This window comes from Pseudochaenichthys georgianus, chromosome 10, assembly GCF_902827115.2.
Source record: "Pseudochaenichthys georgianus chromosome 10, fPseGeo1.2, whole genome shotgun sequence".
NCBI classification, from domain to species: domain Eukaryota; kingdom Metazoa; phylum Chordata; class Actinopteri; order Perciformes; family Channichthyidae; genus Pseudochaenichthys; species Pseudochaenichthys georgianus.
The window spans coordinates 16,818,669-16,842,972 of NC_047512.1; the positions used below are offsets into that span (position 1 = coordinate 16,818,669).

General features: G+C 41.6%; 2 protein-coding genes across 3 annotated transcripts; both read right to left on the minus strand.

The window, feature by feature from the left end:
• Positions 1-3,299: 3,299 nt before the first annotated feature.
• On the minus strand, positions 3,300-15,289 carry efemp2a (EGF containing fibulin extracellular matrix protein 2a). The gene is made up of 11 exons (XM_034092802.2): positions 15,119-15,289; positions 10,466-10,706; positions 9,835-9,883; positions 9,144-9,329; positions 8,247-8,369; positions 7,982-8,098; positions 7,009-7,128; positions 6,265-6,384; positions 5,504-5,630; positions 4,829-5,024; positions 3,300-4,169 (listed from the first exon to the last, which is right to left on the minus strand). Exons 2-11 carry the CDS (start codon positions 10,565-10,567, stop codon positions 3,996-3,998), a joined length of 1,314 nt encoding a protein of 437 aa, XP_033948693.1. The 5' UTR covers positions 10,568-10,706; positions 15,119-15,289; the 3' UTR covers positions 3,300-3,995.
• Positions 15,290-17,078: 1,789 nt separating this feature from the next.
• Positions 17,079-23,705, minus strand: fibpa (fibroblast growth factor (acidic) intracellular binding protein a). 2 transcript variants are annotated; one of them, XM_034092806.1, is made up of 11 exons: positions 23,341-23,705; positions 23,145-23,229; positions 22,332-22,530; positions 21,995-22,121; positions 20,487-20,587; positions 19,059-19,192; positions 18,435-18,543; positions 18,262-18,325; positions 18,086-18,172; positions 17,863-17,960; positions 17,079-17,333 (listed from the first exon to the last, which is right to left on the minus strand). In XM_034092806.1, exons 2-11 carry the CDS (start codon positions 23,227-23,229, stop codon positions 17,264-17,266), a joined length of 1,074 nt encoding a protein of 357 aa, XP_033948697.1. In that variant the 5' UTR covers positions 23,341-23,705; the 3' UTR covers positions 17,079-17,263. The 2 variants fall into 2 exon arrangements, with proteins under 2 accessions (XP_033948697.1, XP_033948694.1); XM_034092803.1 differs by having other exon boundaries at positions 18,435-18,555.
• Positions 23,706-24,304: the final 599 nt, after the last annotated feature.

Consider the following 24,304-nt stretch of genomic DNA (forward strand, 5'->3'; position numbering starts at 1 on the left):
GACTGGGCGGAGCGAACAGCAGTGGACTGTGAAATAAGGGCTTTCCCCTCTCTCCTTTTCTCCCTCTCTCTCTCTCTCTTTTTCCTTATTTTTTTTGTGGTCAGGAGAATCAGTTAACACACAAAGTGGTAAAAATAGAACGGGAGGCTACAGAGCTTCACTCCTGTTTCCTTCAAACTGCAGCCATTTTGTCTTTCCCCTCTAATATAAGGATGTTGGGGGGTGGACATGACTTCATCTGCCTTCCTGGTGCAGGAATGTTTAGATTAAAAGTATAAAAGGGAGACATCTTAATGGGGCAGTGGTCTCTTTGTCTTCACTTTTATGGACATAAATCACCACAATGTTGTTGTGTGCTGATGAGTGTGGGGGTGCAGGTAAAGAGGGGGGTGTTTCTGACACACTGCAGTCTGTGGAGCCTTCTCAGTGGTGTGGGCACATCTTAACCAAATGTTACCCTGTAGACTTGGCTGCACCAACACTACTTCACATTGTCATTTTGCTTAGTGAATCAGGTCAGGGAACCAGACAACCAGTGTTGGTAAATGCATTCAAAGCTGCCTATGAAGGCAGTGGGCCATGCTACTATGGATAGTGAAGCATGCCGTGTAGATATAATGCTGGATCACACTGTGTCTGCTGTTTGATTGGGAAAAATATGATCTAAAGGTAGTTCAAAAGTGCATTGTCAGATAGCCTACTCTGCATGAGGTTATTTTTGAGTGTCTTCATGGCCATTTTGCATCTCTTTTTAAGTGTTTTTGTGGTTGTTTTGGGTCCCTTAGCAGTCATTTTGAGTGTCCTTGTTGTCTTTTTGCGTCCTTCTAGGGTCATGTTGAGTGTCTTTATGGTTGTTTTAAACATCATTGTGGCCAGTTTGCGTCTCTTTATGCCCCCCCGACCCCTTCTATTACAGTGTAATCCAGTGTTGGGTAAGTTTTCTTTCTATCCAGCAGGAAATGTCAGGGGATCACTACTCACCCTTAATATGAACACACACACCTCTACACACCCCACCCCCTACCCTACTGCCCTCTGTATCACCCTCACCAAGCCCTGTCATGTTTGTTTTTCATCACCACAAGATGCCAAGTTGTGCAAGGAACGGTCTGTGCTACTTCAGCATATTTCAGAGCTGGGACACTATTTACACGCTGTAGTTGCTGTATGGAGATATTCTCTGTATACAGTTCCCGTTTTACTGACCCATCCACTGACACTCCTGTATCATCCTGTCGATCAGCTCAGGAAGACATGTGTGCATGACTTTGGTGGCATCAAAGAGGTCGCAATTTGCAACCAACTGAATACCTCACCGCTCCCTTACTCAGTGATGTACCTGAACGCGTTCAATGAACGATCGTTCATGAACGCGTTCATATTTTGGGCGAACGTGAACTGAACGTACTGTATTTCCGCTAGATTAACGTAATTGAGAACGCGTTCATTCTCTCAGCGCTGTATAACGGCGTTCAAAAGTGCGTTCATTCTCAGCACTGTATTATAACGGCGTTCAAAAGTGTGCCAGATTTCATATGCCTTTCAGCCGAAAACCCAGTTAAAACACACCGTAAACAGGCTTCAAAATAATGCGGAAAACCACCCAATCTGGCAACAGCAAGCTGCCTGTGACGCGTACGCGCCTGTCACCCCTGGCTGTCGCACTAAAATATAAATATACTAAATATATCAGACCGCGGAACCGGCGAGCATTGAATGAATGAATGAATTAGTATGGACGAAGCCGAGAGCAGAGCTCTGCAGCAGCACTCGCTCAGAGTGAGACTCTACGGCAGTGGTGGGGAACCTCCGGCCTCCGCCCGTATACGGCCCGCGAGACAATTTGGTACGGCCCTCGAGGTAATTTATAAACACACGCAAAAAATAAAAAAATGAAAGAAATCTAGACCGCAAACAAATTAAACAAGCGAGTGCCTGTTTTTCCTGGCCAAGGTCAGGGTCCTTGAACACAACACGAGCCTAACGTGTCATCACGTGGTATATGTCTCGACTGACAGGGGTGCAGTTCTGACGGAGAGCACCAGAACGCCACTCCAGCACTTCAGAAATTGCAGTACCGATAAGTCCATACACATGCCGCAGTTTCTGCATGTCTGTGTCTTTAGTTGAAAGCCCAGTGGCGATCTGCTCATCTGTCATACAGTCAATAACTTTGTTGTTATCATTAGCATCTGGTTAGCTAGCTATGCTAACAAATATAAGAAGCTTTGTCTACAACCTGTGAGGTACAGGCACATCTTTATATGATCATTATAGTTATAAAAAAAACAAGAGAATAAAGTAAACAGGTATAAAATACTATATGACAGTTATTAATAAAGAAGAATACAGTTTGAAAGGGGAGTGATTTGTCAAATATCCATAAATTAAAAGAAAATCTGCTTACAGTTGTGTTTGGGTGTTGAGAGATGTGTCCATAGATCTCCTAATGTTGCTCTCATAGTGCAACAAATCTTGCCAGGGGAGCATGCCCCCCGGACCCCCCTAGAGGAGGTTAGGTCCCCCCCCACTTAAACCATGTTCACATGGATAGGAAACTAAATACATTTGCACACATCTTGTGTCCATATCTTTCTGTTTTGGTGGTCACGCCACACCCTGCACGTGCATGCATACGCGAGTCATGGTGAGATATCTGGATTAAGAGGTTGCTTTTTCTTTGCACAGAATGAAATGAATGGGCTGTGATTTTAGTTTTTTTAAGCAGAGGTCAATAACTTGTACGGCCCTCTGAGGATATTGTAAACATTGAAATGGCCCATTAACATCGTACAGGAGACAAATAATAGCTCGCAGCAACGTATTGAAAAAATAACTATGAACTATAAATTAGTTCATTTTTGAAACCATGAACTTTAGTTCAAAATGTTGAATTATGAACTATGAACTGAACTAGTTCATTTTAAAATGTGTGAACTGTGAACTGAACTAGTTCATGTAGAAAGTGAACTTTCCCAACACTGCCCTTACTACAGTATGTGTGTCAGCCGTGTCCTTCAGGTAACATAAATAAAGGGCCTTTCTGGAGGCAGCATTTTGTTTTCTCTTCTGAGCCACTACAGACATATGTTAATGAAATACCTTTTGTATCCACTTGCTCAATAGAAGATGGAAAAGTGACTGATACATCTTTCTTTTATAGCATGTTAGAATAATCAAAATGTCCCAGACTGCCCATGGTTACATTGTCAAGAAGATTCCTCCTCGCCCATACATTGCCTACATTGGAGGGAAATAATACAAATGGCATTGTAATAATGTTCACTGGGACACAGAGGAAAAGGTATATCGTTTTATTTGGGTTCAAATCTTAGACAAAAACAAACACGATCAGCATTGTGACAAACCTACAGAAGGCAGTGATGGAGAGCTTGAGGAATGAACAGTGGAGCTGAGGTCTGATCTGAGTGGTTACTGAATCACGTCTGTCAACAGGAAACAGCGCTGACGAGAATAAAGTGACGAACGGAGCAAAACCAAAGATAAGCATGTCAACGGGTGAAAACAGAATAATCTAGTGACGCTGGGCGTGAATCACTCCAGCTGAAGGCAGGCGGGAAATATGCCACACAGAGTAGTTAACACCCTGAACAGATGTGAAGAACATAACATCCCTTTTCAAACTTGTCACCACAGAGTGATGCTGTCAGATAGGTGTTAAATAAAAAAAGACAGAAAACATAACATCATAAGACACAAGGGGACAGGTTTGACTTAATTACTTTAAGGCTGCAGGATATTACTGCTACATCGTAGTTGTATGCTGTTCTCAATGAATATGGGAAATGTGTGGCTCTCTTTGAAAGTACAAAAAGCTAAAGAGTGTAACATCACAGTGACTGGTTGAACTGCGTCGACCACTTTTGTTTTACAGCTTCATTTTCCTTTTATTGCATCTGTGTTTCTCTCCATCTCTCTCTCTCTCTCCATCTTACTTTGTGTCCCTCCACTCGTCGTCGTCGTCGTCTTCTTCTTTAAAAGGTGTACGGCCCGACGTAGATGGAGAGTCTGAGGGCGGAGCTGGTCTGGTAGTTGCTCTGGTAACTGTTCAGGGGGTTAACGGACACCATCTCCAGGTCCAACGTGTACTCTCTGGGCCCCGACACAGCGCGGGCCAGCACCAGCATGGCACTGATATTATTGATTTGCTGGAGAAGAAAACAAATATATATATATACGTGAGTACATTTCTACATTAACGGGGGTAACGGGGTCTAAAATGAACACAACAAACCAGTTTAGTTTGCTTTACACAACATCAACTCTGTGCTCATTTAAAATGGCTCGGGCTCCGGTGAATCAACATGGATTTATTTCACTGTTCCTGTCAATCAAAATCGATCAAACCTCAAATGATGAAGCATTAAAATGCCATTTGTAAGCGAGTACATTTCTACATTATTTCTACTTAAAAGAGTACTTTTTGTAAATGTGTTTTTTGCTTTGGTGCACAAAGAAGTTTGGAGTTGGATGAGAAGATTGATATCACTCTCGTTTGTGTATATTGAAGTGGGGTTATAAAACATCCTTAGTTGGAAAGGGAGAAACGCCCTTTGGAGGCGACATTGGGATTTTAACTCCAGCAGACGACTTACATGCATTCTGCGTCATATTCAGAGTCCACCACTATCTGGCAAATGGTTAATAGAAAGTCGATGCTGTTTACTAAAGAGCTTTTTCAGAGTCGTTGCTTCTAAACTCAAAAGTCTCCACTCTGATCACAGGTTTATCAGCAGTTGAATAGTTAACTTGAACACATGACCATCAGTCATCCTCTCTCTTTCTCCAGCCCTGTAGCGGTTCTCACCCTGATGTAGAAGTCTCCGTTTTCGTCTCCGGACCGGATGCGGAAGGTGTTGTAGGCCCCCGGGGAGACGCTGGTGGCCTGAATCTGGAAGACGTCTGAGGGGACGGAGCGCTCCGAGGTGATGCTCATGTAGCGATGAACGATGGAGAAGGGCAGATCTCGACAGGCCGGCTTACTGACAGGACACACACAGCGGCTGGACACACACGGGAGAGTCAGTAAATTCACTTTGAGATCAACATCTGTAATAATTGGTGTTAAAAAATATTATACATATATCAGCCAGCAGAGGGAGTGATGTGACTGAAAGAAAAAGGTCTCCTTAAATCAAAACAAACATTGAACAGTAGCCATTTGTCCCCTCATGTTTTTCTAAAGTACTTTTTATACTTTAAAATAATCTGGGATATGTTAATATGACCCACACCTGTTAGCAATCCAACAGTGTAACAGTGTAATGGTTTTCTTATTGCACTGGACCATGTTCAGAAGAAAAGGTTGAACGTTGGACTCATATGTGGAAAATGTAATTGGGCTAATCTTGCAGTGTGAGCTACACTCAATAAAGGGTCTGATTATATTATGAGCTGATGGCCAGCACATAGTTTAATAATTGGGAAAAGGTGTGTGAACGTGTGTTTGTGTTTGTGTAAGCTTTCACGAGGTGTCACTCACTTCTCAGACACCTGCACGTAAGGCTCTTGGCAGCGGTTTTCCTCCACACACTGGTACCGTCCGTGGATGTTTACACAGGTCTGTGCTTCGGTACACTGATGTTCACCTGTTTCACATTCATTTATATCTGCAGGAGAAACACAGCTGATGAGGTTTAACTTCACTAAAATAAGTATTCAAGTCCTTTACTGAAGTTAAATAAATATTAATACAGCAATGTCAAACCCTTGTGTATGTGTTACAAGTAAAAGTTCTGCATGGAAAAGCTAACTTAAGTAAAAGAGCATAAGTATTGGAAGAAAATCTACTTTATGTTTCGGTCTCTGACTGATATATGATTTTAAATGTCATAATTAGATCAAGTTGTCAGACATTTTTCTTTAGGTATAGAATTATTATTGATAATAAATCATTTGAGAAGTTTAGAGGGAACATTTTGGTTTAGCTTAACAACTCTTAAACATCTGAAATGTGACAACAGAGGCCAAAAAGGTTGAAAAAACTCTGGTTTGGTATTTAACAATGTGTCATCTTAAAGGTAACTAGTAACTGAAGATGTCAAATAAATGTAGTGGAGTAGAAAGTACCCTTGGAGATGTAGAGGGCTGGACATAATAAAGTAAAGCAATTACTTCAAAATTGTAGTTTAGTATTGACTAACTTTCCCCACTGGATGAGAATAGAGCTGCTGTTAGAGAATGAATAAGAGGTGACATTTGTGAGTGAAAGCACAGAGCAAGGTGTGAGGAGGCGAGGCTCACCCTGGCAGAGTCTGGTGCCCTGCAGCTGGTACCCCTCAGGACAAACACAGGAGAACTTCCCAGGCTCGTTGACACACTGAAACTGGCACAGGAAGCTGGAGAAGCCGCACTCATTGATGTCTGTCGAGATAAAAAAAATGAGGTTTTATTAATGGTTCACAATTAAACAGAATACCCAGCAGGTTAGGATCACTGAAACTAGGAAGTCTGTATTCTAACTTATATTAATCCTTACTACAGTAAACTGACCCTTTACTTACCCGATACTCAAATGAAAACTGTCATGTCACTTAAGTTAAAGTATATAAGTAGGCCTATATAAAGTATAATAAGTTGAATCAGGAAGATGTAGTAATATTCGGGGCAGAAAAATGTCCCCCGTCATTGTTATTACTTATGTATTATATCACTAGATTTGTATTGCTTGATTCAATATATAACTACAAGTAGGGTGTTATTGTTGTACTTGGTTGGGATGGAGCAAGACAAAAAATCCACAAATCTTCTCGTTTGAGAAGTTATAATAAAAATGTAATTAAACAATTGTCCTAAACATGCTCCTGTAGTCAAACTCTATACGTTTCCTGTTTAAAAATAATCATGTTTTTTTTAAACTAAAGCTGAAATGTAGTGGAGTAGAAGTAGTGAGAGGCATGCAAATAAAACGCTCATTAAAACCTTCAAAATGTTCAGCACAGTATGTCAGTAAATGTTTTAGTGACATTCTGCTTGTGTGTCTCTTACCTTTACAAGTCAGGCCGTCGGCGTCCAGCTCGTAGCCCTGGTCGCAGCGACACAGGAAGGTGCCGTACGTGTTGTAACACCTCTGAGAGCAGGGCGCTCCCATCTCACATTCATTCACATCTGAAGGGAGGGAACATAGATTTGATTGATACACTTAAAAGTCAAAGAGCACACAGACACAAAACCAGAACACTCCAGATAAAATAATTTCTCAATCAGCTCTACTGTGAGTAACGGGGTCCAAAATAAACACAACAAACCTGTTTAGTTTTCTTAACACAACATTAACTCGGTGAATAAAATAACAGTCTAGGATATCTTTCACTGTTCAAGTCAATCAGAATTGATCAAACCTCAAACGATGAAGCAGATTTACTGATTTTTAAGAGTTAAACCCTTAATAATGTTTTCTTTTATCTTAACCTAAAATGGAGTCATGGACATGTAATGTTACAGATAAATGCTTTAAAGTGTACTCAATTGATTCAGCATTAAACTACTGCAACATTATCAGACTTTTTTGTAAAGAAACTAACTAGAGGGAGAAGATCCAGATACATCCTCTTTATCTATCCCACACATTCTTCCTTCTTAGCGCCAACATTACCCATAATACAACTCCACCACAGACAGAAATGTGGTTGTATTTGGCTAGTAGTGGCTAATGTAGCAGGAGAGGTCTCACTCTCTAACTCCACACAACTCCATGACTTTGTTTTCTCAGTCTTGTAGTCCAACTGACACGGACTCATTTGAGGCAAGCTATCAGATTTCACACAGCTCCCTCTGTAGCCAATAGATGCAAGTATTTTCACATTTTCACAGTATCACTCCCCAAGACCTGTTAACAGACTTCGATATGTACAAATCTGTTATAAGTAGGATAATCTTACTAAGGTCATAATAGACGGGGGCTATCAGGACACCGCAGAGTCCTTTTGCCTGACTTCAGAGACATTAGCTGATCACTCACCGATGCAGGAGCGGTTGTTTCCTGCCAGCTGGAAGCCCGGTTCACATTGACAGGAGAAGGATCCGGGGACATTAACACAGCGATGTTGGCAGTACCTGTACCTGCACTCATCGATGTCTGAGAGAGAAACAGAGACAGAAGAGATCACTCAGATAAAGCAGGTTATTAAGGTCACTCTTTTAGATGTAACTAACTTCCCCCAGGCCAAATTTAAACATGCATTATCTACACTATTTTAAATGTAATAACAAATAAATGATCTCACCAATGCACTCTATTCCAACCTTGCGGTAGCCATCGGGGCACTGACAGGTGAAGGCGCCCAGTGTGTTGATGCACTGCTGGCTGGGCTGGCAGTCATGTTCGTCTCGCTCACACTCATTGATATCTGAAACAGGGACACACAGAGCTGTGACTTTAGCGATTGGTTGGTCAACAGAAAAATAATTGGCAACCATTTTGATAATCGATTAATCGTTTGAGTAATGCTTCATGCAAAAATGGCCACTTGAATATGGAGTTGTCCTGCTTTACTTTGTATAAAAACAACTGTAAATGAGTGTCTTTATGTTTTGAATGGGAAAAACAAAGGCCTTGGACAGTTTTAATTTGCTGATATTTCATCGACCAAACACTTCATCAATTAATCTAGAAGATGGATTCATCTGTAGACAAAATAACCTAATGTGCAGCCTTGGACACACATGTAGAAATAGATGTGTTATTATGAGCAAACCCAGCATCATTGATCATGACTGAGAGACATGGCGACTCTGTTCTCCTCATTTGCACCCGACAGCTGAGAATATCACATCGTGCTGAATCATGTTTGCGGTCCCAGCTGAACACCTCGCCGTCCTCCAGCCTGAGTAGCTGTCTCACTGCCAGTCCGGTTCTTAAAACACGGCAGCTGTCCTCGTGTGAAATCCTCCAAATTCCTACAGTCTGTCTGCCTGCCCCCTGTGGACTCACACTCGCCCACACCCACACAGTTTGCACCTACATGCAGACCCCCCGTCCCAACACCTGCTCAGCCACCTGTCCCTCGCAGTCTGTGACCACTGACAATACACTTATACAATCACACACACAAACATGCTTAATGGTCATCCTGTGGCCACCCGTCCACCTCCAACCCCCCCACCTCACAGCGGACACCCACCCACACAGCTGTCGTCCTGCGCCTCGTAACCCAGTGGGCAGGGGTTGCTCTCGGTGGGCGTGATGGCGGGCTCTGGGGCCGGGATGACGGAGGCAGAGCGGGGGAGGCACAGGTAGCCCCCGTAGTGGTTGAAGCACTTCATCCCCCCTTTGCAGGCATCTGGGATGGTGTCGCACTCATTTATGTCTGATGGGAGACACAGAGACAAAAGTTTAAGCTCTAACCAAAGTTGATAGGAACAAATCAAAGATGAGAGAGGGCAGGAAGAGCAACAGGATGATCACATCTGGTGCTGTACATAAGAATTAGGTGATATATGAAATGGATTAAATAATGTTCTTTGTTCTAATCCAAGTTTTAAAGCGATTCTCAAAAACAACTAAGCAATATAAATAGAAACAGACAAGTCATGCATCATCGTGTTTAAAAGAAATACAGTATAGTTTACACCAAAAAAGTAGTATATGAAATGCCATTTTAAAGAAATCAAATACACTTAAAATGGGAATTAGACTAAAATAAAATCAGAAAATGTAATCCAATTAATAATGTATAAAAAAACATTATATTAGAAAGAACTTTGACATTTTAAAAGGGAAGTTAAATTCAGGAAAATTCAATAAAATCTATAACAAAAAACAATGTTTTCAAAAAAGAATAAATAATGAATGCAGGTTAAAAAGTGCTTTACCTTTGCAGTGCTCCGTCTGAAGGTCCCAGTGATACCCATCTGTGCACTCCTGAGAGAGCACCAGAGAAAAGTGAGTATGAGAAAATGATGGAAAGAAAGATGTGAACAGGCCCTCTGAGCCAAGTACTTGCATAGTATATTTATAATACATAATTAATCCCCAGTAGTGGGGCTTAACAGAAAAAACAGAACAGAAGAAGGAAAAACTTGTTTCCTGTGTATTTGTAGGAGTGCTGGACCAAATACACATGGAGGCTGCCACAGTTTAAGGATTTTTGACATTTAAAACTACTTTAATAAAGCCAAACGTCACCACAAAAACAAGGCCAATGTTTGGAAAAAGGGTCATTATCATTCTGGAAAACACATGTTGCAGTAAGCTGCATGAAAGGAAACAGTGAGGCCTGAAGAAAACATGGAATTAAAGCTACATTTACCCCCAACTAAGACTACTATAAAATGTTGGGAAACTGCTGTGGAATATTAAACAAGAAGAAGATGGGGGAATCAGAAATTGAGCTCAGAGAGAATAAAGAGAACTTGAGGCCAACATTTCCACATAAAATAACATGTGCTTTATCATATAAAGGAATATGAGATGAAAAGAGGAGAAAGATGTATCCATCCTTACCGTGTAGGTGTCACTTTCTGTAGGTGGCTGTGAAATAGCACTGTGGAGGAGCACTGACACACATATGCACACGCACGAGATTGACACACAAGCACCCTGCATACTAATGCACTAATTTGGGGGGGAGACAGATGGGAACACACGTAACACATGCACACAAACACACACACACTCACACACACACTGCTATCCCACAGGCAGTGCTGCTTTAGAGATGAGAGCGGCAGCCCAGAGGTTGTTCCTGTATTTCAGAGGGAGACAGAAGGAAAGACAAACAAAATATACATTAGAAACTCAGAAATCACAAAAATGTTTCAGTCTCAAAACTCACAGGTGCTTTGAGTTGCTCCCACAGCTGAAATGACAAAATCAACTCGAAGCAAAAAGCAAACTGCAGCCAGATTTGAAGAAATCAATCAGAGCAAACAGTAGGCGTCTTGGACTTGGGTCACTGCGTTCCAACCAAACAGTTCCCCCTTGATCGCAGCTGGAATAAATGGCGTGAATCACTCTGCCAGTTTAAAACATAAACATTGTGACGTACCCCGTGCTTCTGCTGAAAACAACAAAATCAACATTACAGAAATACTTTAATTTTAGCTGCTCACAGAAGACACTGTGTCTGCAGACTGAGACGCTGGAATGATCGCCTCGCCGAGCGCTGCCTCCAGGGCTCAGATCACTGTGTGTCAGCAAATAAATCCTGCATATTATTCGTATATTGTATAACATCATCTCCTGCCCAGCTGCTTCCGTCTGCTGAACTGAACGTTTATTTCTTTTTGTCTCCGTGACAAAGAATCTCCTCTGTTAATACTGGGTTTTGTCTCTGCAATGTGAGAGGGCCTCTGTCTGGAAAGTATGGACAGATGATGATACCTTGGGGCCCTAGTAGTCATGGACAAGTAAAGGGACTTTTGGCATTTTAAAGTTTTTGCATCTTTATTTTTGGGGCAATTTAAAGTCTCTTATTGGACTATTTGCATCTCCTGGAGGCAGTGAGCGTGTCTTGGTAGTCTTTTTGTGTCTGTTTTTTTAGGTTTTATCTTCTCGGATTATTTTGTCTCTTTTTGGTCCTTTTGTATCTCTGTGGTAATTTTTTTGCTTTTTTTGTAGCGACCACAAAGGTTGTTTGTTTCTCTTTTAAGTAATTCTCAGTCACTTTTGAAAATGATGTGCCTCAACAAGAGATCTTAGCAGTAACTGTAAACAGAAGCACTCAACCAGGGGCCTCCTGACCGGTTGAGCCCCCTGGGCCGGTGCACAGTAGGCCAGTTCAGTAATCCGTTATTATTATTTTAGTCGCGTTATTTACGTCTACTCCACCACATTTCAGAGAGTTAACAACAGAAAGAGAGGATGACATGCAGTATAGGGCCCTGGCATCACCAATAAGAATAATAGGGTTGTATTTTGTCCTGCAACTAACTGACATAAGAGCCCATGAAGTTTAGTATTTTTGATCTTGTTTTACAAGATTATAACTTTACTTAAGTTATAACATAATATCATCTTGTGAGATCATCTTAAGGACCCCACAATAATAATGTCTGTTACACATAATGTGTACTCTGACCTTGCTGGTAGAAATGTACCTTTACTCAATTAGAATTTTTAATACAGACCTTATTGAAATAGAGTTTTGTTACTTTTACTTATGTGTAAGATCGGAGTATTTCACTACAGGTAATGTACAGTGCTGTGTATTTTCGAGGTTGATTTATAGTGTATTATCTTTGCTGAGTATTCCAAGTATTCAGATGGACTGGGCTTTCCTCCCAGCAGAGACACAAACACCCTTCAGTTTGAGTTCCTGGAGAGAAGCTATACGTGTTTAAACAGACTTTAAACATAAACAAATCACCTATTCCAGCTCCCGCAGACCCAAAAACTGTTTGAAAAAAACAGGTCAATTGAAGGATTGAAAAAAAGATTCTGAGAAAGTGCCAGTGAGCTCCAGCAGGTTATAATCACAGGCTGTCTACGTGCACAGACGCACGCTCTTGTGTAAACTCACATTTACAGGCATAGCTTATGGTCTCATTTCATGTTGAGACAAACAAAAGGCCGCAGGGTGAGGATGACATCACAGGCCATTTGTGACCTTTGAGAAAAGGCAGCAAAACATCCCCTCCTCCTGTAAACACAGGCGGTAACACATAACCACCGGGCAATCACACGCCCGCAGTACGTGACCTCTCTGAATTGGCCAGGCGGACACCTACAACCAGCAAGAATGTGACGCAAAACCAGCCAAAAACAAACTGACCATCAGTCTGGGGTCCAGTCACCCGCTGGCTACTGAGAGTGGGCAGCAGGGATGCATGGGAGTGGCCCTGATGGCACTGGAGATCAAGTGGCGGTGGACCACTGGAATGCCAGTGGCGAGGATGTGGGCTCCTGGTCCCAGCTGGGATGCCCTGCCTCGGCCGGGCTTCCCAGACTATCGGGTTCTGGGAAACCCCCCATGGCTCACATAGGGGATAGCTGCTGCCAAACCTCCGGCCACTGCTCCCCTAGCCGCTCATCTCTCCTCTGTGTAGGACGATGGCAGAATGTGAAAAGTGCAGCAATTGATCGTCTAGGATTTGACTGACGTAGAGAGAAACAGGTCGACTGTGATACCATGTAATCACTATATACGGAAAATAATCAGCAACTATTTTGTTTCTGTCATTTTGCAAAAGATAAACGTTTCTTTGTTCCAGTTAGGACTAAAACTAACAATTGTTTTCATTATCGATTATCACCAATGATTCTTTCTGGATAAATTAATTGATCGTTGAGTCAACACATTGAGAAAATAGGTTCAAATGTCAATCCTCATTTCTCAAAGTCCAAGCTTATGTTTTTAAATGTCTTGTTTTGTCACTCAGGAACCCCAGATATTCAGCGATATGATATCAAACCGTGAATGGGGAGATCTCAATACTTGAGAGGCTGGTAACAGCATTTTCTGCCATGTTTGCATGGAAAATATCTCACAATTTATCCATTGGCAAATTAATTTGTGAATATTATCAATAATGTCAGTTGACTCAGGGGCGGCTCTGGATCCAGCTTCACATACACTGTAGGAACATGTTCTGTTCTTTCTTGTTCTATATATCAAATGATATGTCTTTGTGTTTTGGATTGCTGGCCATGCAAAACAAGACTTTTAAAGACATTGCCTAGACTTTAAGAAACTGGACATTGTAAATATCTTTGGACATTTTAAAGACCAAACTATTAATCCATTACTCTCAAAAATAACTATCAAAGTAATGGATAATAAATAAATTAACTATTTGTTGTAGCCCTAGAAGACACTTTAAAACATTACTGCTCTAACACCTGTTGTGTATACTTTTAACAACACGTCTATTATAACTACCATTTGGGGCTCAAACAGCAGGATGACCCATTTCGAAATTCACACAGTCAGCACAATTTAACAGGCAAGATGTCCGGAGGCCTATAAAAGTGACCACATGGGGACAAGAAAAAATACACACACACAGTGAATGGTCATCATGTGTTGTAGTGTATACATGGCTAGCTTTGTGTTGTTCTGCTCGGTTGTGCGTGGAGCTGCTGGAAACACGGTGGCCAACACGCTCCGTTACCACTGTGGCAGTGAACCTGCAAATCCACACCCAGGGGGTTAACACACACACACACACACACACACACACACACACACACACACACACACACACACACACACACACACACACACACACACACACACACACACACACACACACACACACACACACACACACACACACACACACACACACACACACACACACACACACACACACACACACACACACACACACACACACACACACACACACACACACACACACACACACACACACGGAGAGTCGACTGTCAGTGATGGATAGTGGCCTGCAGGAGATGCTCACACACTGTAGCTGTAATGAATCCCTCTGGGCCGGTCCTGTTCTCCCACTGGTGATTCTTCTCCGTCTGCCTGTGTAAAGAGCTTGAAACGTCTGTGATGTATGTGTGTGTGCATACAGTGTGGCACGAGATGATGGCCGCTCTCAGGGGAACTCTGCTCTCCTTCCTGTTGCCTCTATAATCCCACCTGAGTCATTACAATGACAGTAGAGCTGTCACATGTTAGCTATTAGGAGTGGACAGATGTTAAATACACTGTGCAACATTAGTGAGGCAGCATCCCACACTGTCTTAGATTTCCGAGTTGTTATGTCTTGTGTTTTCTTTGTATTCGTTCCTGTAGCTGCCACCTGTTTCTTCTCTTCTTGTTCATTAGAAGCTTCTCTCATTGTGAGTCATTGAGTCATTAAGAGGAGATTGTGACACCGGCTTGTATATGAGGGATGAAGTGAAATCACTTTTGCAACATAATGTCCAACAATGCATTCCCTGTGAGTCATTACCTCTCTTCCCGTCTACCCCCCTATTACAGTCTGAAACCCAGAGCCAAGAGGCGGACTGCGAGCCACATTATCTTGGCTGAGTGTAGCTGTGACGTGTTTGGCCTCTACCAGAAAAGTGGAGTTACATGTCACCTCCGCTACTTCTCCTTAAAACTCTCGCAAAATATGGTCCACCGGCTCTCTTTAGACACAAATGTCTTCTAGTCGGACGTTAAAGAAACACAGGGAAACTCACAGATGATAGTTTTCCGATGGGTCGTCTGCCTCTCTGGTGATTGTCCTGCTGCTGGCTGCGGTCGTCCCGATGAGTTGCCGTGGAGAAGTGGTCCCTTAAACTCCTGCCTGCATGACCCTGAGAGAGTGAGTGGGGAGACAGACAGCTGGAGCAGCTGAACACATGCAGAGGGAGGGAGAGAGAGAGAGAGAGGGAGGAGAGAGGGACAGCCCAGTCTAACCCCCCCTCTCCCTCCCTCTGGCCCCCTGCACAGCTATCCTCCACTCTCCAAACCCCCTCTCCCTGACCCCCCAGGATGCAAATTCCTGGTCTGTGGCCAAAATACCAAATGCCAAAATCCGTCGAAATCGCAGGCGGAACAACAACTCACAGATTCACACACATGCCCCCCCATCTTCTTACCCAATGCCCCCTCTTCCTGGTCCCACAACACACCTGGTTTCATTTAAACTGAACCCCCGCAAAAGCCCCAAGCTCTCCCAATGTTTCCTCCCTCCCTTTTACCCCCCATCTATCTATACTTACCTCCCCCATGTTTTTACTTTTCTCTTTTCCATAAAGCAACTAAAGCCCTAGCTCAATCTGACATGCAGGATATTTATAGACGGGGAGAGAGAAGTTAATGGAATGTGGACAAAAAATTTGAGAGTGGAAGAGTAAGAGAGGGGAGACTTATTCGAAAATGTGTCGGCTTATTTCTCAGAATAAACTAGAGACACTTTCTGGGATAACATGTAGAAAATAGAATATGATGATTATTTGCGACCAACTCTTCTGCTCCGTTTGTAGATGACTTTTGCGTTACTGACTCATTTCGAGCAGTATTTTCTTTGGCAGAACAGAACAGGCTGTTGCGGTACAAACTGGCTAAACTGCGGCGTAATCCACTTGAGTTTTTATGAGTTTCAGTCTGACTCAACTTAAAGTCAGACTTTAAGGTCACACTTGTATTTCCCCAGGAGCTTTCCTAAAGCCAATTGAAATGAACACGAGCAGCAGTCATATTACTCTATCGCAGTTCGAGGAAACATTGAGATGAATATGACACGGATTACAAAATGACAGCATGCACTTCAGCTCACAACTATACATCTTCAATCTTTGTATATTTGGAGTGCACAGTCATGCTATTTTGAACATTATAGTAGTCATTTTATATGTTTCTCCTGTTTTAAAAGTAAATATTTAGTTAAAAACCATTACTGACATCTGATTGTTTATCTGCCCTGTATTTCTGGGTAGTGGCACTGATGGCAGCTGTCATTACAGGGGGATGTTGACAGTCACGCTGAAGACCCCCTAGCTGGACCAACTGTGCCCCCCTGGTTAGTCCCTTACCTCCATGACCACACACAGGCACGGGAAGAGGTCTGCATCCATGACACGTGTACTCTACTAGTCGTATTTTAAAAATAAAACATTAATACAGCTTAGACTAAAAAGGCAGGGCTTTACAAAACTGCCATCTTTACTTTATTGTAGAGGCTAAGCCAACGCTTTAAGCCTCTGAGGATCCGCTTGGTGGGTGTAATTTACGCACACCTTGTTTGCTGCCGAATAAAAGTCAGAACCAACGTTTCCAGTTCGAAATAGTCCATTTATTTCCCTTTTTTACTGGTTTCTTTGTTTCATTCACCACACGATATTTATGGTTTACACAATACCTTTTGCTTTGTTTTTAATCCCGTATTTGTGTGCGTGTTCTCCGTGTGTGATCCTTGTGTGTGTGTTCTCCGTGTGTGCTCCTTGTGAGTGTGTTCTCCGTGTGTGTTCAAAAACGGTATGGGCCTTCCGGCGGAACCTCACCAACACACATAGGTTCCTACCTTTATACCCACAATTAATTGGCTCCTACAGATATGATTTCCCGTTCTCTGTTAGTCTCTAATCTCCATCCAACAATCACAAAATCAGATAATCTTGTCCCTGGAACATTCAATTATAACAAATCCGTATGACATTTTGATGTATATATATGTTAAGTTTATTTACAAACCAAATGTACAGACACTCTTTGGGGATAAAGGGGCATGAGAAGTAGGATTCATCACCGCTGACAAAAATAAATGGAAACAGCACGAACGACGGCTTTGTCGAGGGGGAAGAGCAGGGAGAAGTGGCGTGGCGAGCCGCAAAGAAAACGCTTCAGTCGTGATACATTTTGAAGATACAGCCTTTGATGACGCCCATGTATCTGTCCCACACAACCTGGTGTCTAAGGGCAGAAAGGAGAGAGAGAGAGAGCAAACTGTAAGTAAATGGAGCAAACAGCTACTGTAAGTCTCATGGCAAACTGTAATTGTGAAATCTGGGTGAAGTAAATGAAGCAATCTTTGTCCACTCCAGTGTAATAGTGTTGGGCGGGGGGTCCATGTCTCTTTTTATGAATATCTCTTTGTTAAGCAGTGGTGCAGGGCTGTGTAAACCCTTAACCACATTCCAGAGTGTTTGCAGGAGAAACAAGGTAACTACAGTTTGAGAAATCAGGGGCGAGATAGGGTGACACCCACTGGTAGAACAGAGACATCAATATTAGAGAGGGTTTAACATACAACCTTAAGCTTGGGCGGCTTTAAAGACTGCCTGAGTGTGTATAATATGCAGTTACTGGGGAGGTTTCTCCAAGAGGTTTTAAAAAACGCTGACTGTATTTATAGCATGGGTCGCCGCTATGGGAATTAGAACCTCGGCAGAGTTGGAGCTCTACTTGATAAGAGTAACAAAATCAAAACACATGAACTCACTTGAATGTGTCGAGTAAGTGTGCAGAGTTGTTGTAGTGAGTGAGGTAGAGTCTGACGTCCGCAGCTGTCCATCGGTCTGAGCGACACGGCTCAATAAACTGTGGGGGGGGAAGGGGTGGAGGCGTTACATCACACCGTCTCAAAGGCAGACTGGCCTCAGAAATATGGGTTGAATGATCGCACAGAAAAAAGAAAGAAACTACATTTTTTTAGAAGTACACACCTTCTCCACAAGATCAAGGAAGAAATCTCTGACATCTTTTGTGTTTGTTAACTTGGCGGCGATGTTGACAAGTCCCCTGGAAATATTCTATAAAAGAAGAAAATAGTGACTTTCAAAAACGTACTTTTATCGTAGGAGTTACTGACTGATTACATTTCAGATGTAATGTTTCTCACCTTGAAATTAGCCTCCATCTCAGTAAAAGCTTTAGTCTTCCCTCTGAGAGCTGTACACACCAAACTGACCAGAGAGGAGGGAAAGCAAAAAGAGAAATCGTCAATTGGAGAGTGTGGACATTTATTTAATTAAAAGCCAGTAAGAAAATGTAGTGTTCAGTTTTTGCCGTTACCTTTTGTGTTGATCCAGCAGATCTTTGTCAGTGATTAAAACCTTCAGTTCTTTCAGATCTTGTAAGAACTCTTTATCCAGATCCACATCCATGTCTTCCACCATGCTATCTACAGAGGAAACTCCAGTCAAACACTGCAAAATCAGTTCAAAGGATGCCTCTTCTTACAACTTTTATCGCTTCTTTTTCTCACAATTATTATCAGACTGTGCCCAACCCAATTCAAATGTTTAATTGTACTAATTGGTAACTACAAAAAGTAAATGCCTCTTCACCCTAACGAGGATCTCTAAAACCTGAAGGACCTCTGGTGGTCAGTGTGTCTCATTGGAGGAAGCTCTGCTCTAAGTGTCCCATATTCATAACAACATAAACAGTATACCTCTTATTCATATGCAATTTATATACATTTTTTATACAGACTGTTTTAAATGTTGGCTCAATTTACAGTTGTTATTTTTCCTTGCATTAACCACTTATATTAATCCTCTTAATGTGTCTCAGTTTGACGTTTACACATCAGTAAATATATGTTACATAACTGATTTTAATGTTATACACGTCCCTTACATTCCAGATCAAAATTACAGCAAACGGCCAAAGGCAACAAGACAAAGGGCTCACCAACTGCCCCAACGGTCCAGTTGCTGATAAGCTGCCCAGCACAGAACGCAAAGTCCTGGAACGTGAGATAATGCAGTTTTCTTTTCCCCGTCTCAAAGCGATTGTTAGCAAAGAAAACGATGGCAGCATAATCCCTGAAAAAGATGACGAAAGCGTTAAAAGAGCTAACAAATAAACAAGACTATCAGTCAGAACCTTGTTTAAAGGGGACCTATCATGCAAAATGCACTTTTGTACGTCTTTTATACATGAATATGTGTCCCCGGTGTCCCCAGGGAACTCACCAAGTGTCAGAAAACACAACCCTCTCTCTTTTTCTCCATATCCAAATCTCTAAAAAAGGGGCTGCAACGGATCTGATACAGACTGATCCAGATTTGAACACTTTACTGACATCAGTAAAGTCGCGCTACAGCTATTGGTCAATTCTCCACCTATCAGGGGAATGAGAGGTTGGGCCACGGCCGGCCAGTGCTGCTCTAAAGCGCTGGAGACGCTGTAGTACATATGCCAGGCCTGTAAGTGGCGCTGTAGTCTGTCACAAAAGCAGCGAAGAAGACTTCCCTTGCATGGTTGCCCTTCTGTTTATTCTCTGCTGTGGCTCTTTTTCTCCCTCCCCGAGGCAAGCTTTTGCACCTCCTGCTTTAAAACAAAAGAATAATGACTCTATATAATCATATGTAAGGGATAATGTGCAGCGACGCGGTCATTATGGGGAAAAGAACACCGACAGGCTGATCAGATAATGACATTATCCCGCTCATTACATGGCCACATTCTCGACAAAGTAACGACATGACTCCCAATATTAATTTAAATGCTTTTATGGATTTAGAAAATGATTTTAATGATTTAAAAAATAGTTGTATTGATTTAAATTGACATGCATCCGCTAAGAAAAATAGTCCGTTGTTACGGTTTGAACTAACGTAGCAACGGCAGGAACTGCTTCGACAGCGTTTTTGAGGAGCTTTTTGATTACAGATTTGAAAACATCGTTGCTTGCTTTACAAGTAGCACAATTCATTATGTCAAACCTTGGAAAGTATCTAGATATCCCTGCCCTAATGCCAAAGTAACTGGCAACTCCCCTCTCCTGCAGGGGGGCGTGGTCAGTTGCAGCTCACAGAATCAGCCCCATGCAAAAACAGGGCTGGAAAGAGCAAATAGAGCGAAATGAGGCATGGCTCAAATGCAGGATCTGTTTGGTATTTTGAAAATATATATATAGGTATGGCCCTACAATATGTTTCAAATATAGCATGATAGGTCCACTTTAACTAAACCATAATGCATTTTCAGGTGCTTTTTTGTAAGAGTTAGCCTAAATACTCATACAGTAATTTATCATAAACACTACAACAGAATGATTTTGAAGAATAAATCTGAGGCAGTGAGATTTGTGCTCCGTTCTTAGTCATTTTTTACCTTGCAAGCTTGTCAGAAAGAAGAAAGTGCTGACGTATGTTCTCCACCAGGGGTCCCTTCAGCTCTTCCACAACTTTGAAAACACGTTTGAAGTTGTCAAACTAAAATGAAACAGTGACACAGGAGATTTGATAAAATCAGAACCTGACTTGTATAAAACACGGTAAAAAAGTAATAGTAGAGTAGAAAGGGCAAAGAACTGGGAACAACATTCCAAATGTTTCCAACCATTTTCAATCCTAGTCATTTGAATCAAGGTGATCAAGGTCTGTTACATTTGGTTTGGTTTTATGCCAACTTTTAACAACCGTGGTTTTTGGTATTGCTTTTAACCAGATGGATCCTTAGAAAGAAGCAAGATCTGCAAATGTTCCCAGCAGCCAAATAACATCTGAGAAACAGTTTATTTGAATGTAAATCACAGTTTATCTGTTTTAATATCCAGGTATTTTAATTTTGGAGGACAGGAGACCTCTTCAGATTTTCAGTCAATAAACATGTTTGTAATCAATTTTACCAAAAGCTTCAGAAAATGACATATGGTGCTTTTAAAGTGCTGAAAATCTGGGCACTCGTATGATACAGATGAACAGATGAACAGTCATTGTGATGTTGTGATCAGAGTTCCCGTTCACCGGTCAACATGTCCGTTAAAGTTGAAATCTTCCGGACAAAATGTGAAAAGTGCCGGTCAAAGGTCTTCTTTGTTATTTATTGAGCTTTAAAACAAATTGATATGATTCGATATTAAACAAATTAATTATAGTAGATTAACTACATTATTCAAAAGTGTACAGTAATGTACAATAACACGGGAAGAACAGAGCGCTCTCTCGTTCTCAGCCCACCAGAAAAGACTATCATGCAGCTCGCGGATCAGTAATGAGTGACCAGACAGTAAAACTAAACATATCTATAACTAGTTTAGGTAGTTTGAGAGGTAATTAAAATAGTTACGTGTGATATTCTAACCTGAAGTGTGTGTTTTGTTCCGCTCACCGTTGCATGTGATTATGCAGAGCTGCGTGTCGACTCGTCAGCAGCAGCTGATCTCTGTCTCCCGTCAGATTAGACTTCACTCGCGTTTATGTCCATATCGATCAGATCCAGCTAGTTCTAGCTAATGATATGACTACCTGCTTATCAAAAGACACCTAAACAATAAGCGTCGCTATGCAACCGGGTGAGGCCACAAAGTATAGCGCAGCATTATGCATTTGTTTACATGCCCACCGGAACCCTGAGGCATTACCAACAGATCAACGCACAATCAACCCATACAGGGCATCTCTTTCTCCACATTAAGTGTTAGACATTATAATTGACTATTCTTATCTGTCACATAAGTGGTGCAAGATGCGCAACTGATGTGGTATTGCGCTACGCGGAAATAATTTTGACCGGACACTTTGACCGGAGAGATTTAGATTTGCCGGTCTTCAGCATATTTTACCGGTCATAGTCCGGTAATTACCGGCTAACGGGAACTCTGGTTGTGATGCTCTTACCTGTCGTCTGCAGCTCTTCAGTGTCACACTTGTCTTGGCACTGATATCATCCAAGTCTTTCTTGGTTCCTTTGGAGAGTTTTTTTCCCAGGACCTCACGGACAAATGCATCATCGAAGGTATAGTATCTATTCAAGGAAACCAGAGTCATACGAGGAAACTTCAAAAATGACATTTTCCTTTATTATGTTAAGAAGAAGGGATAAATGAGTTGCGTTTAATACCAAATACACATATGCCTTGAGAAATTAAAATACCTGGCTAAAAGAAGGGATAGAAAAAGACACTGAACACATTTGATGATTGAAGAAGAAATGAATGAGAAATTATTACTGCACCTCTCGATGAGCATGGCTTGTCGATGGGGGGGGATCTGAAACAGCAGCTGGTTGCCTAGTTTAGATGGACTGTGCAGCAGACGCTCACACATCTGGAAAGTTCTGTACTGGTCCATAGTGTCACTCAGCAGAACATCTGCACTCGCCTCACACTCCTCCATCACTCCTCCGTCTATTCGTACCTTCACTGCATCGAACACTGTTGGATAGATCAGACACCTCATGATCCCACTGAAGCTGTAGTCATGTACAATAACCTCGGCTAACAAAGCTACTGGTGGTTTGAATATACAGCAACACCTGGAATTGTTTTTCCATCATTATGCATAACATTGGCTACTAGTAAATAGCACAAGATGAGGATCTCAATTTTCAGCTAACTCTACAAAGAAACACTGTCTATTAACAGATATTGTGAAACATATTGAAATATATGAGAGTATCCAAATAGCAGAAAAATAATATTGATGCAAAAATGACTATTCCCACCAAGAGTGTGAGTCATATTCCAATTTCAATATCATAACATAATTTGAGTGGCAGTTATATGTTGTATTCTTTATTACCAATATTTGTTATAATCTTATGACCCCTCCGATGTATCTTGTGACCTTTGGGTGGTCCTGACCCCAGATTTGGAAATAACTGCATTTTGAATGATGTGCTTGACTGCAGAAAAAAACACATTGTGTGGCTCTTTGTAAGATAGCACCCCCAACAAACCTGGACCCTGTTTAAGTACAGCTACTTAACAGTGTGTGTCACAGCCTACTGAAGAACACTGTGACCCATAGTCTGTGTTATCACTCATACCTGTGTATCCATCCAACCAGAGCTGGTAAACCTCTTCATCCATGATAGTGGTGTTACCCACGAAGACATCCAGCTCCATCGTCATCTGTGTAGAGGCAAAATAGAGAAAGCAAGTAGATCAGGAGATGACCATTATTATTTGTTAGCTTAAGTAGCCATCAACAACCAGATTAGCTCATAATAACACACACTTTACCTTGTTTGAGTGTTGTTCCGACCAGTTCGCGGCGCAACATCTACAATAAAAGCTGACAGGCGAAGTATACCGTTGAATGTTATGAATGGATGAACTTAAATATTCTTTCCATGGCGTCTTAATCGTCTTAATGAGCTAACTTCCTGCCTTAGAGGTTAGCCAGTGATGCTAGCTATGACGCTAAGCTACAAGTGTTAGCGCTGACTAAACTGACAACCAGACAACGAAAGGATAAATTAAGACCAACTTAACTTGACGACTTAAACATTTAATTAGCGTAGGTGGTCTAAAACACGAACATCAACCAAATTATATAGCTATGGGTGCTCAGTGTCAACAACAGCAGGCAGGCTAAACAGACTTCCGGTTTTATTACGTCACAGTAAAGGCTCTACACATTTCTCAAACGTTTAATACTCTGTTTTCAATTATGGTTGTTGTTGTTGTTGTTGTTGTTTCCTTCAAACACATTAAAAGGGCAATTGAATGCGCAAACACACACACAATTGTCCAATTGAAAAAACTGATGTAATCGGCGAGTACTCAGATCTTAAATTAGAAGTACCTGAGTGTAGTTATGAATACTATGTTAGAAGTACTGCAAAGTACTGCAATCAAAATGTTACTCAAGTAAAAGTACAAAAGTATTAGCATCAACTTGTTGTCCTTCTGTGTGCATGTGTGTATTATGAGACTGTTCTGAGCCCATATTCCTTCGTTTATCACAACTTGTAAAGGTGCAGCTGTTTGAATTACTTTGTATGCTGCAGGGTTGTCTTTGAATGTTACTTCAGGTGTAACTAAAGTCTTATTTAAGTGTTTTTTATATTTCACATGATTAATCAAAATCTGCAAAGTAACTAAAGGTACATTTAGTTTAGTAAACATACACGATTTACCTCTGAATTGTAGTGGAGTAGAAGTAGCATAACATTGGACACAGTCAAGTAAAGTACAAGTATCT

What these genes read in the sequence shown, in the direction of transcription:
- efemp2a (XM_034092802.2), bottom strand. Translation starts at nt 10,567, where the DNA reads ATGCAGGGTGCTTGTGTGTCAATCTCGTGCGTGTGCATATGTGTGTCA. An exon ending in CAGAAAGTGACACCTACACG is followed by an intron (nt 9,884 to 10,465) that starts GTAAGGATGGAT and finishes GTGCTCTCTCAG; the next exon opens with GAGTGCACAGATGGGTATCA. An exon ending in ACGGAGACTTCTACATCAGG is followed by an intron (nt 4,170 to 4,828) that starts GTGAGAACCGCT and finishes TTTCTTCTCCAG; the next exon opens with CAAATCAATAATATCAGTGC.
- fibpa (XM_034092803.1), bottom strand. Translation starts at nt 23,229, where the DNA reads ATGACGATGGAGCTGGATGTCTTCGTGGGTAACACCACTATCATGGAT. An exon ending in CTTTCTGACAAGCTTGCAAG is followed by an intron (nt 19,193 to 20,486) that starts GTAAAAAATGAC and finishes CATCTTTTTCAG; the next exon opens with GGATTATGCTGCCATCGTTT. An exon ending in CTGCTGGATCAACACAAAAG is followed by an intron (nt 18,326 to 18,434) that starts GTAACGGCAAAA and finishes CTCTCTGGTCAG; the next exon opens with TTTGGTGTGTACAGCTCTCA.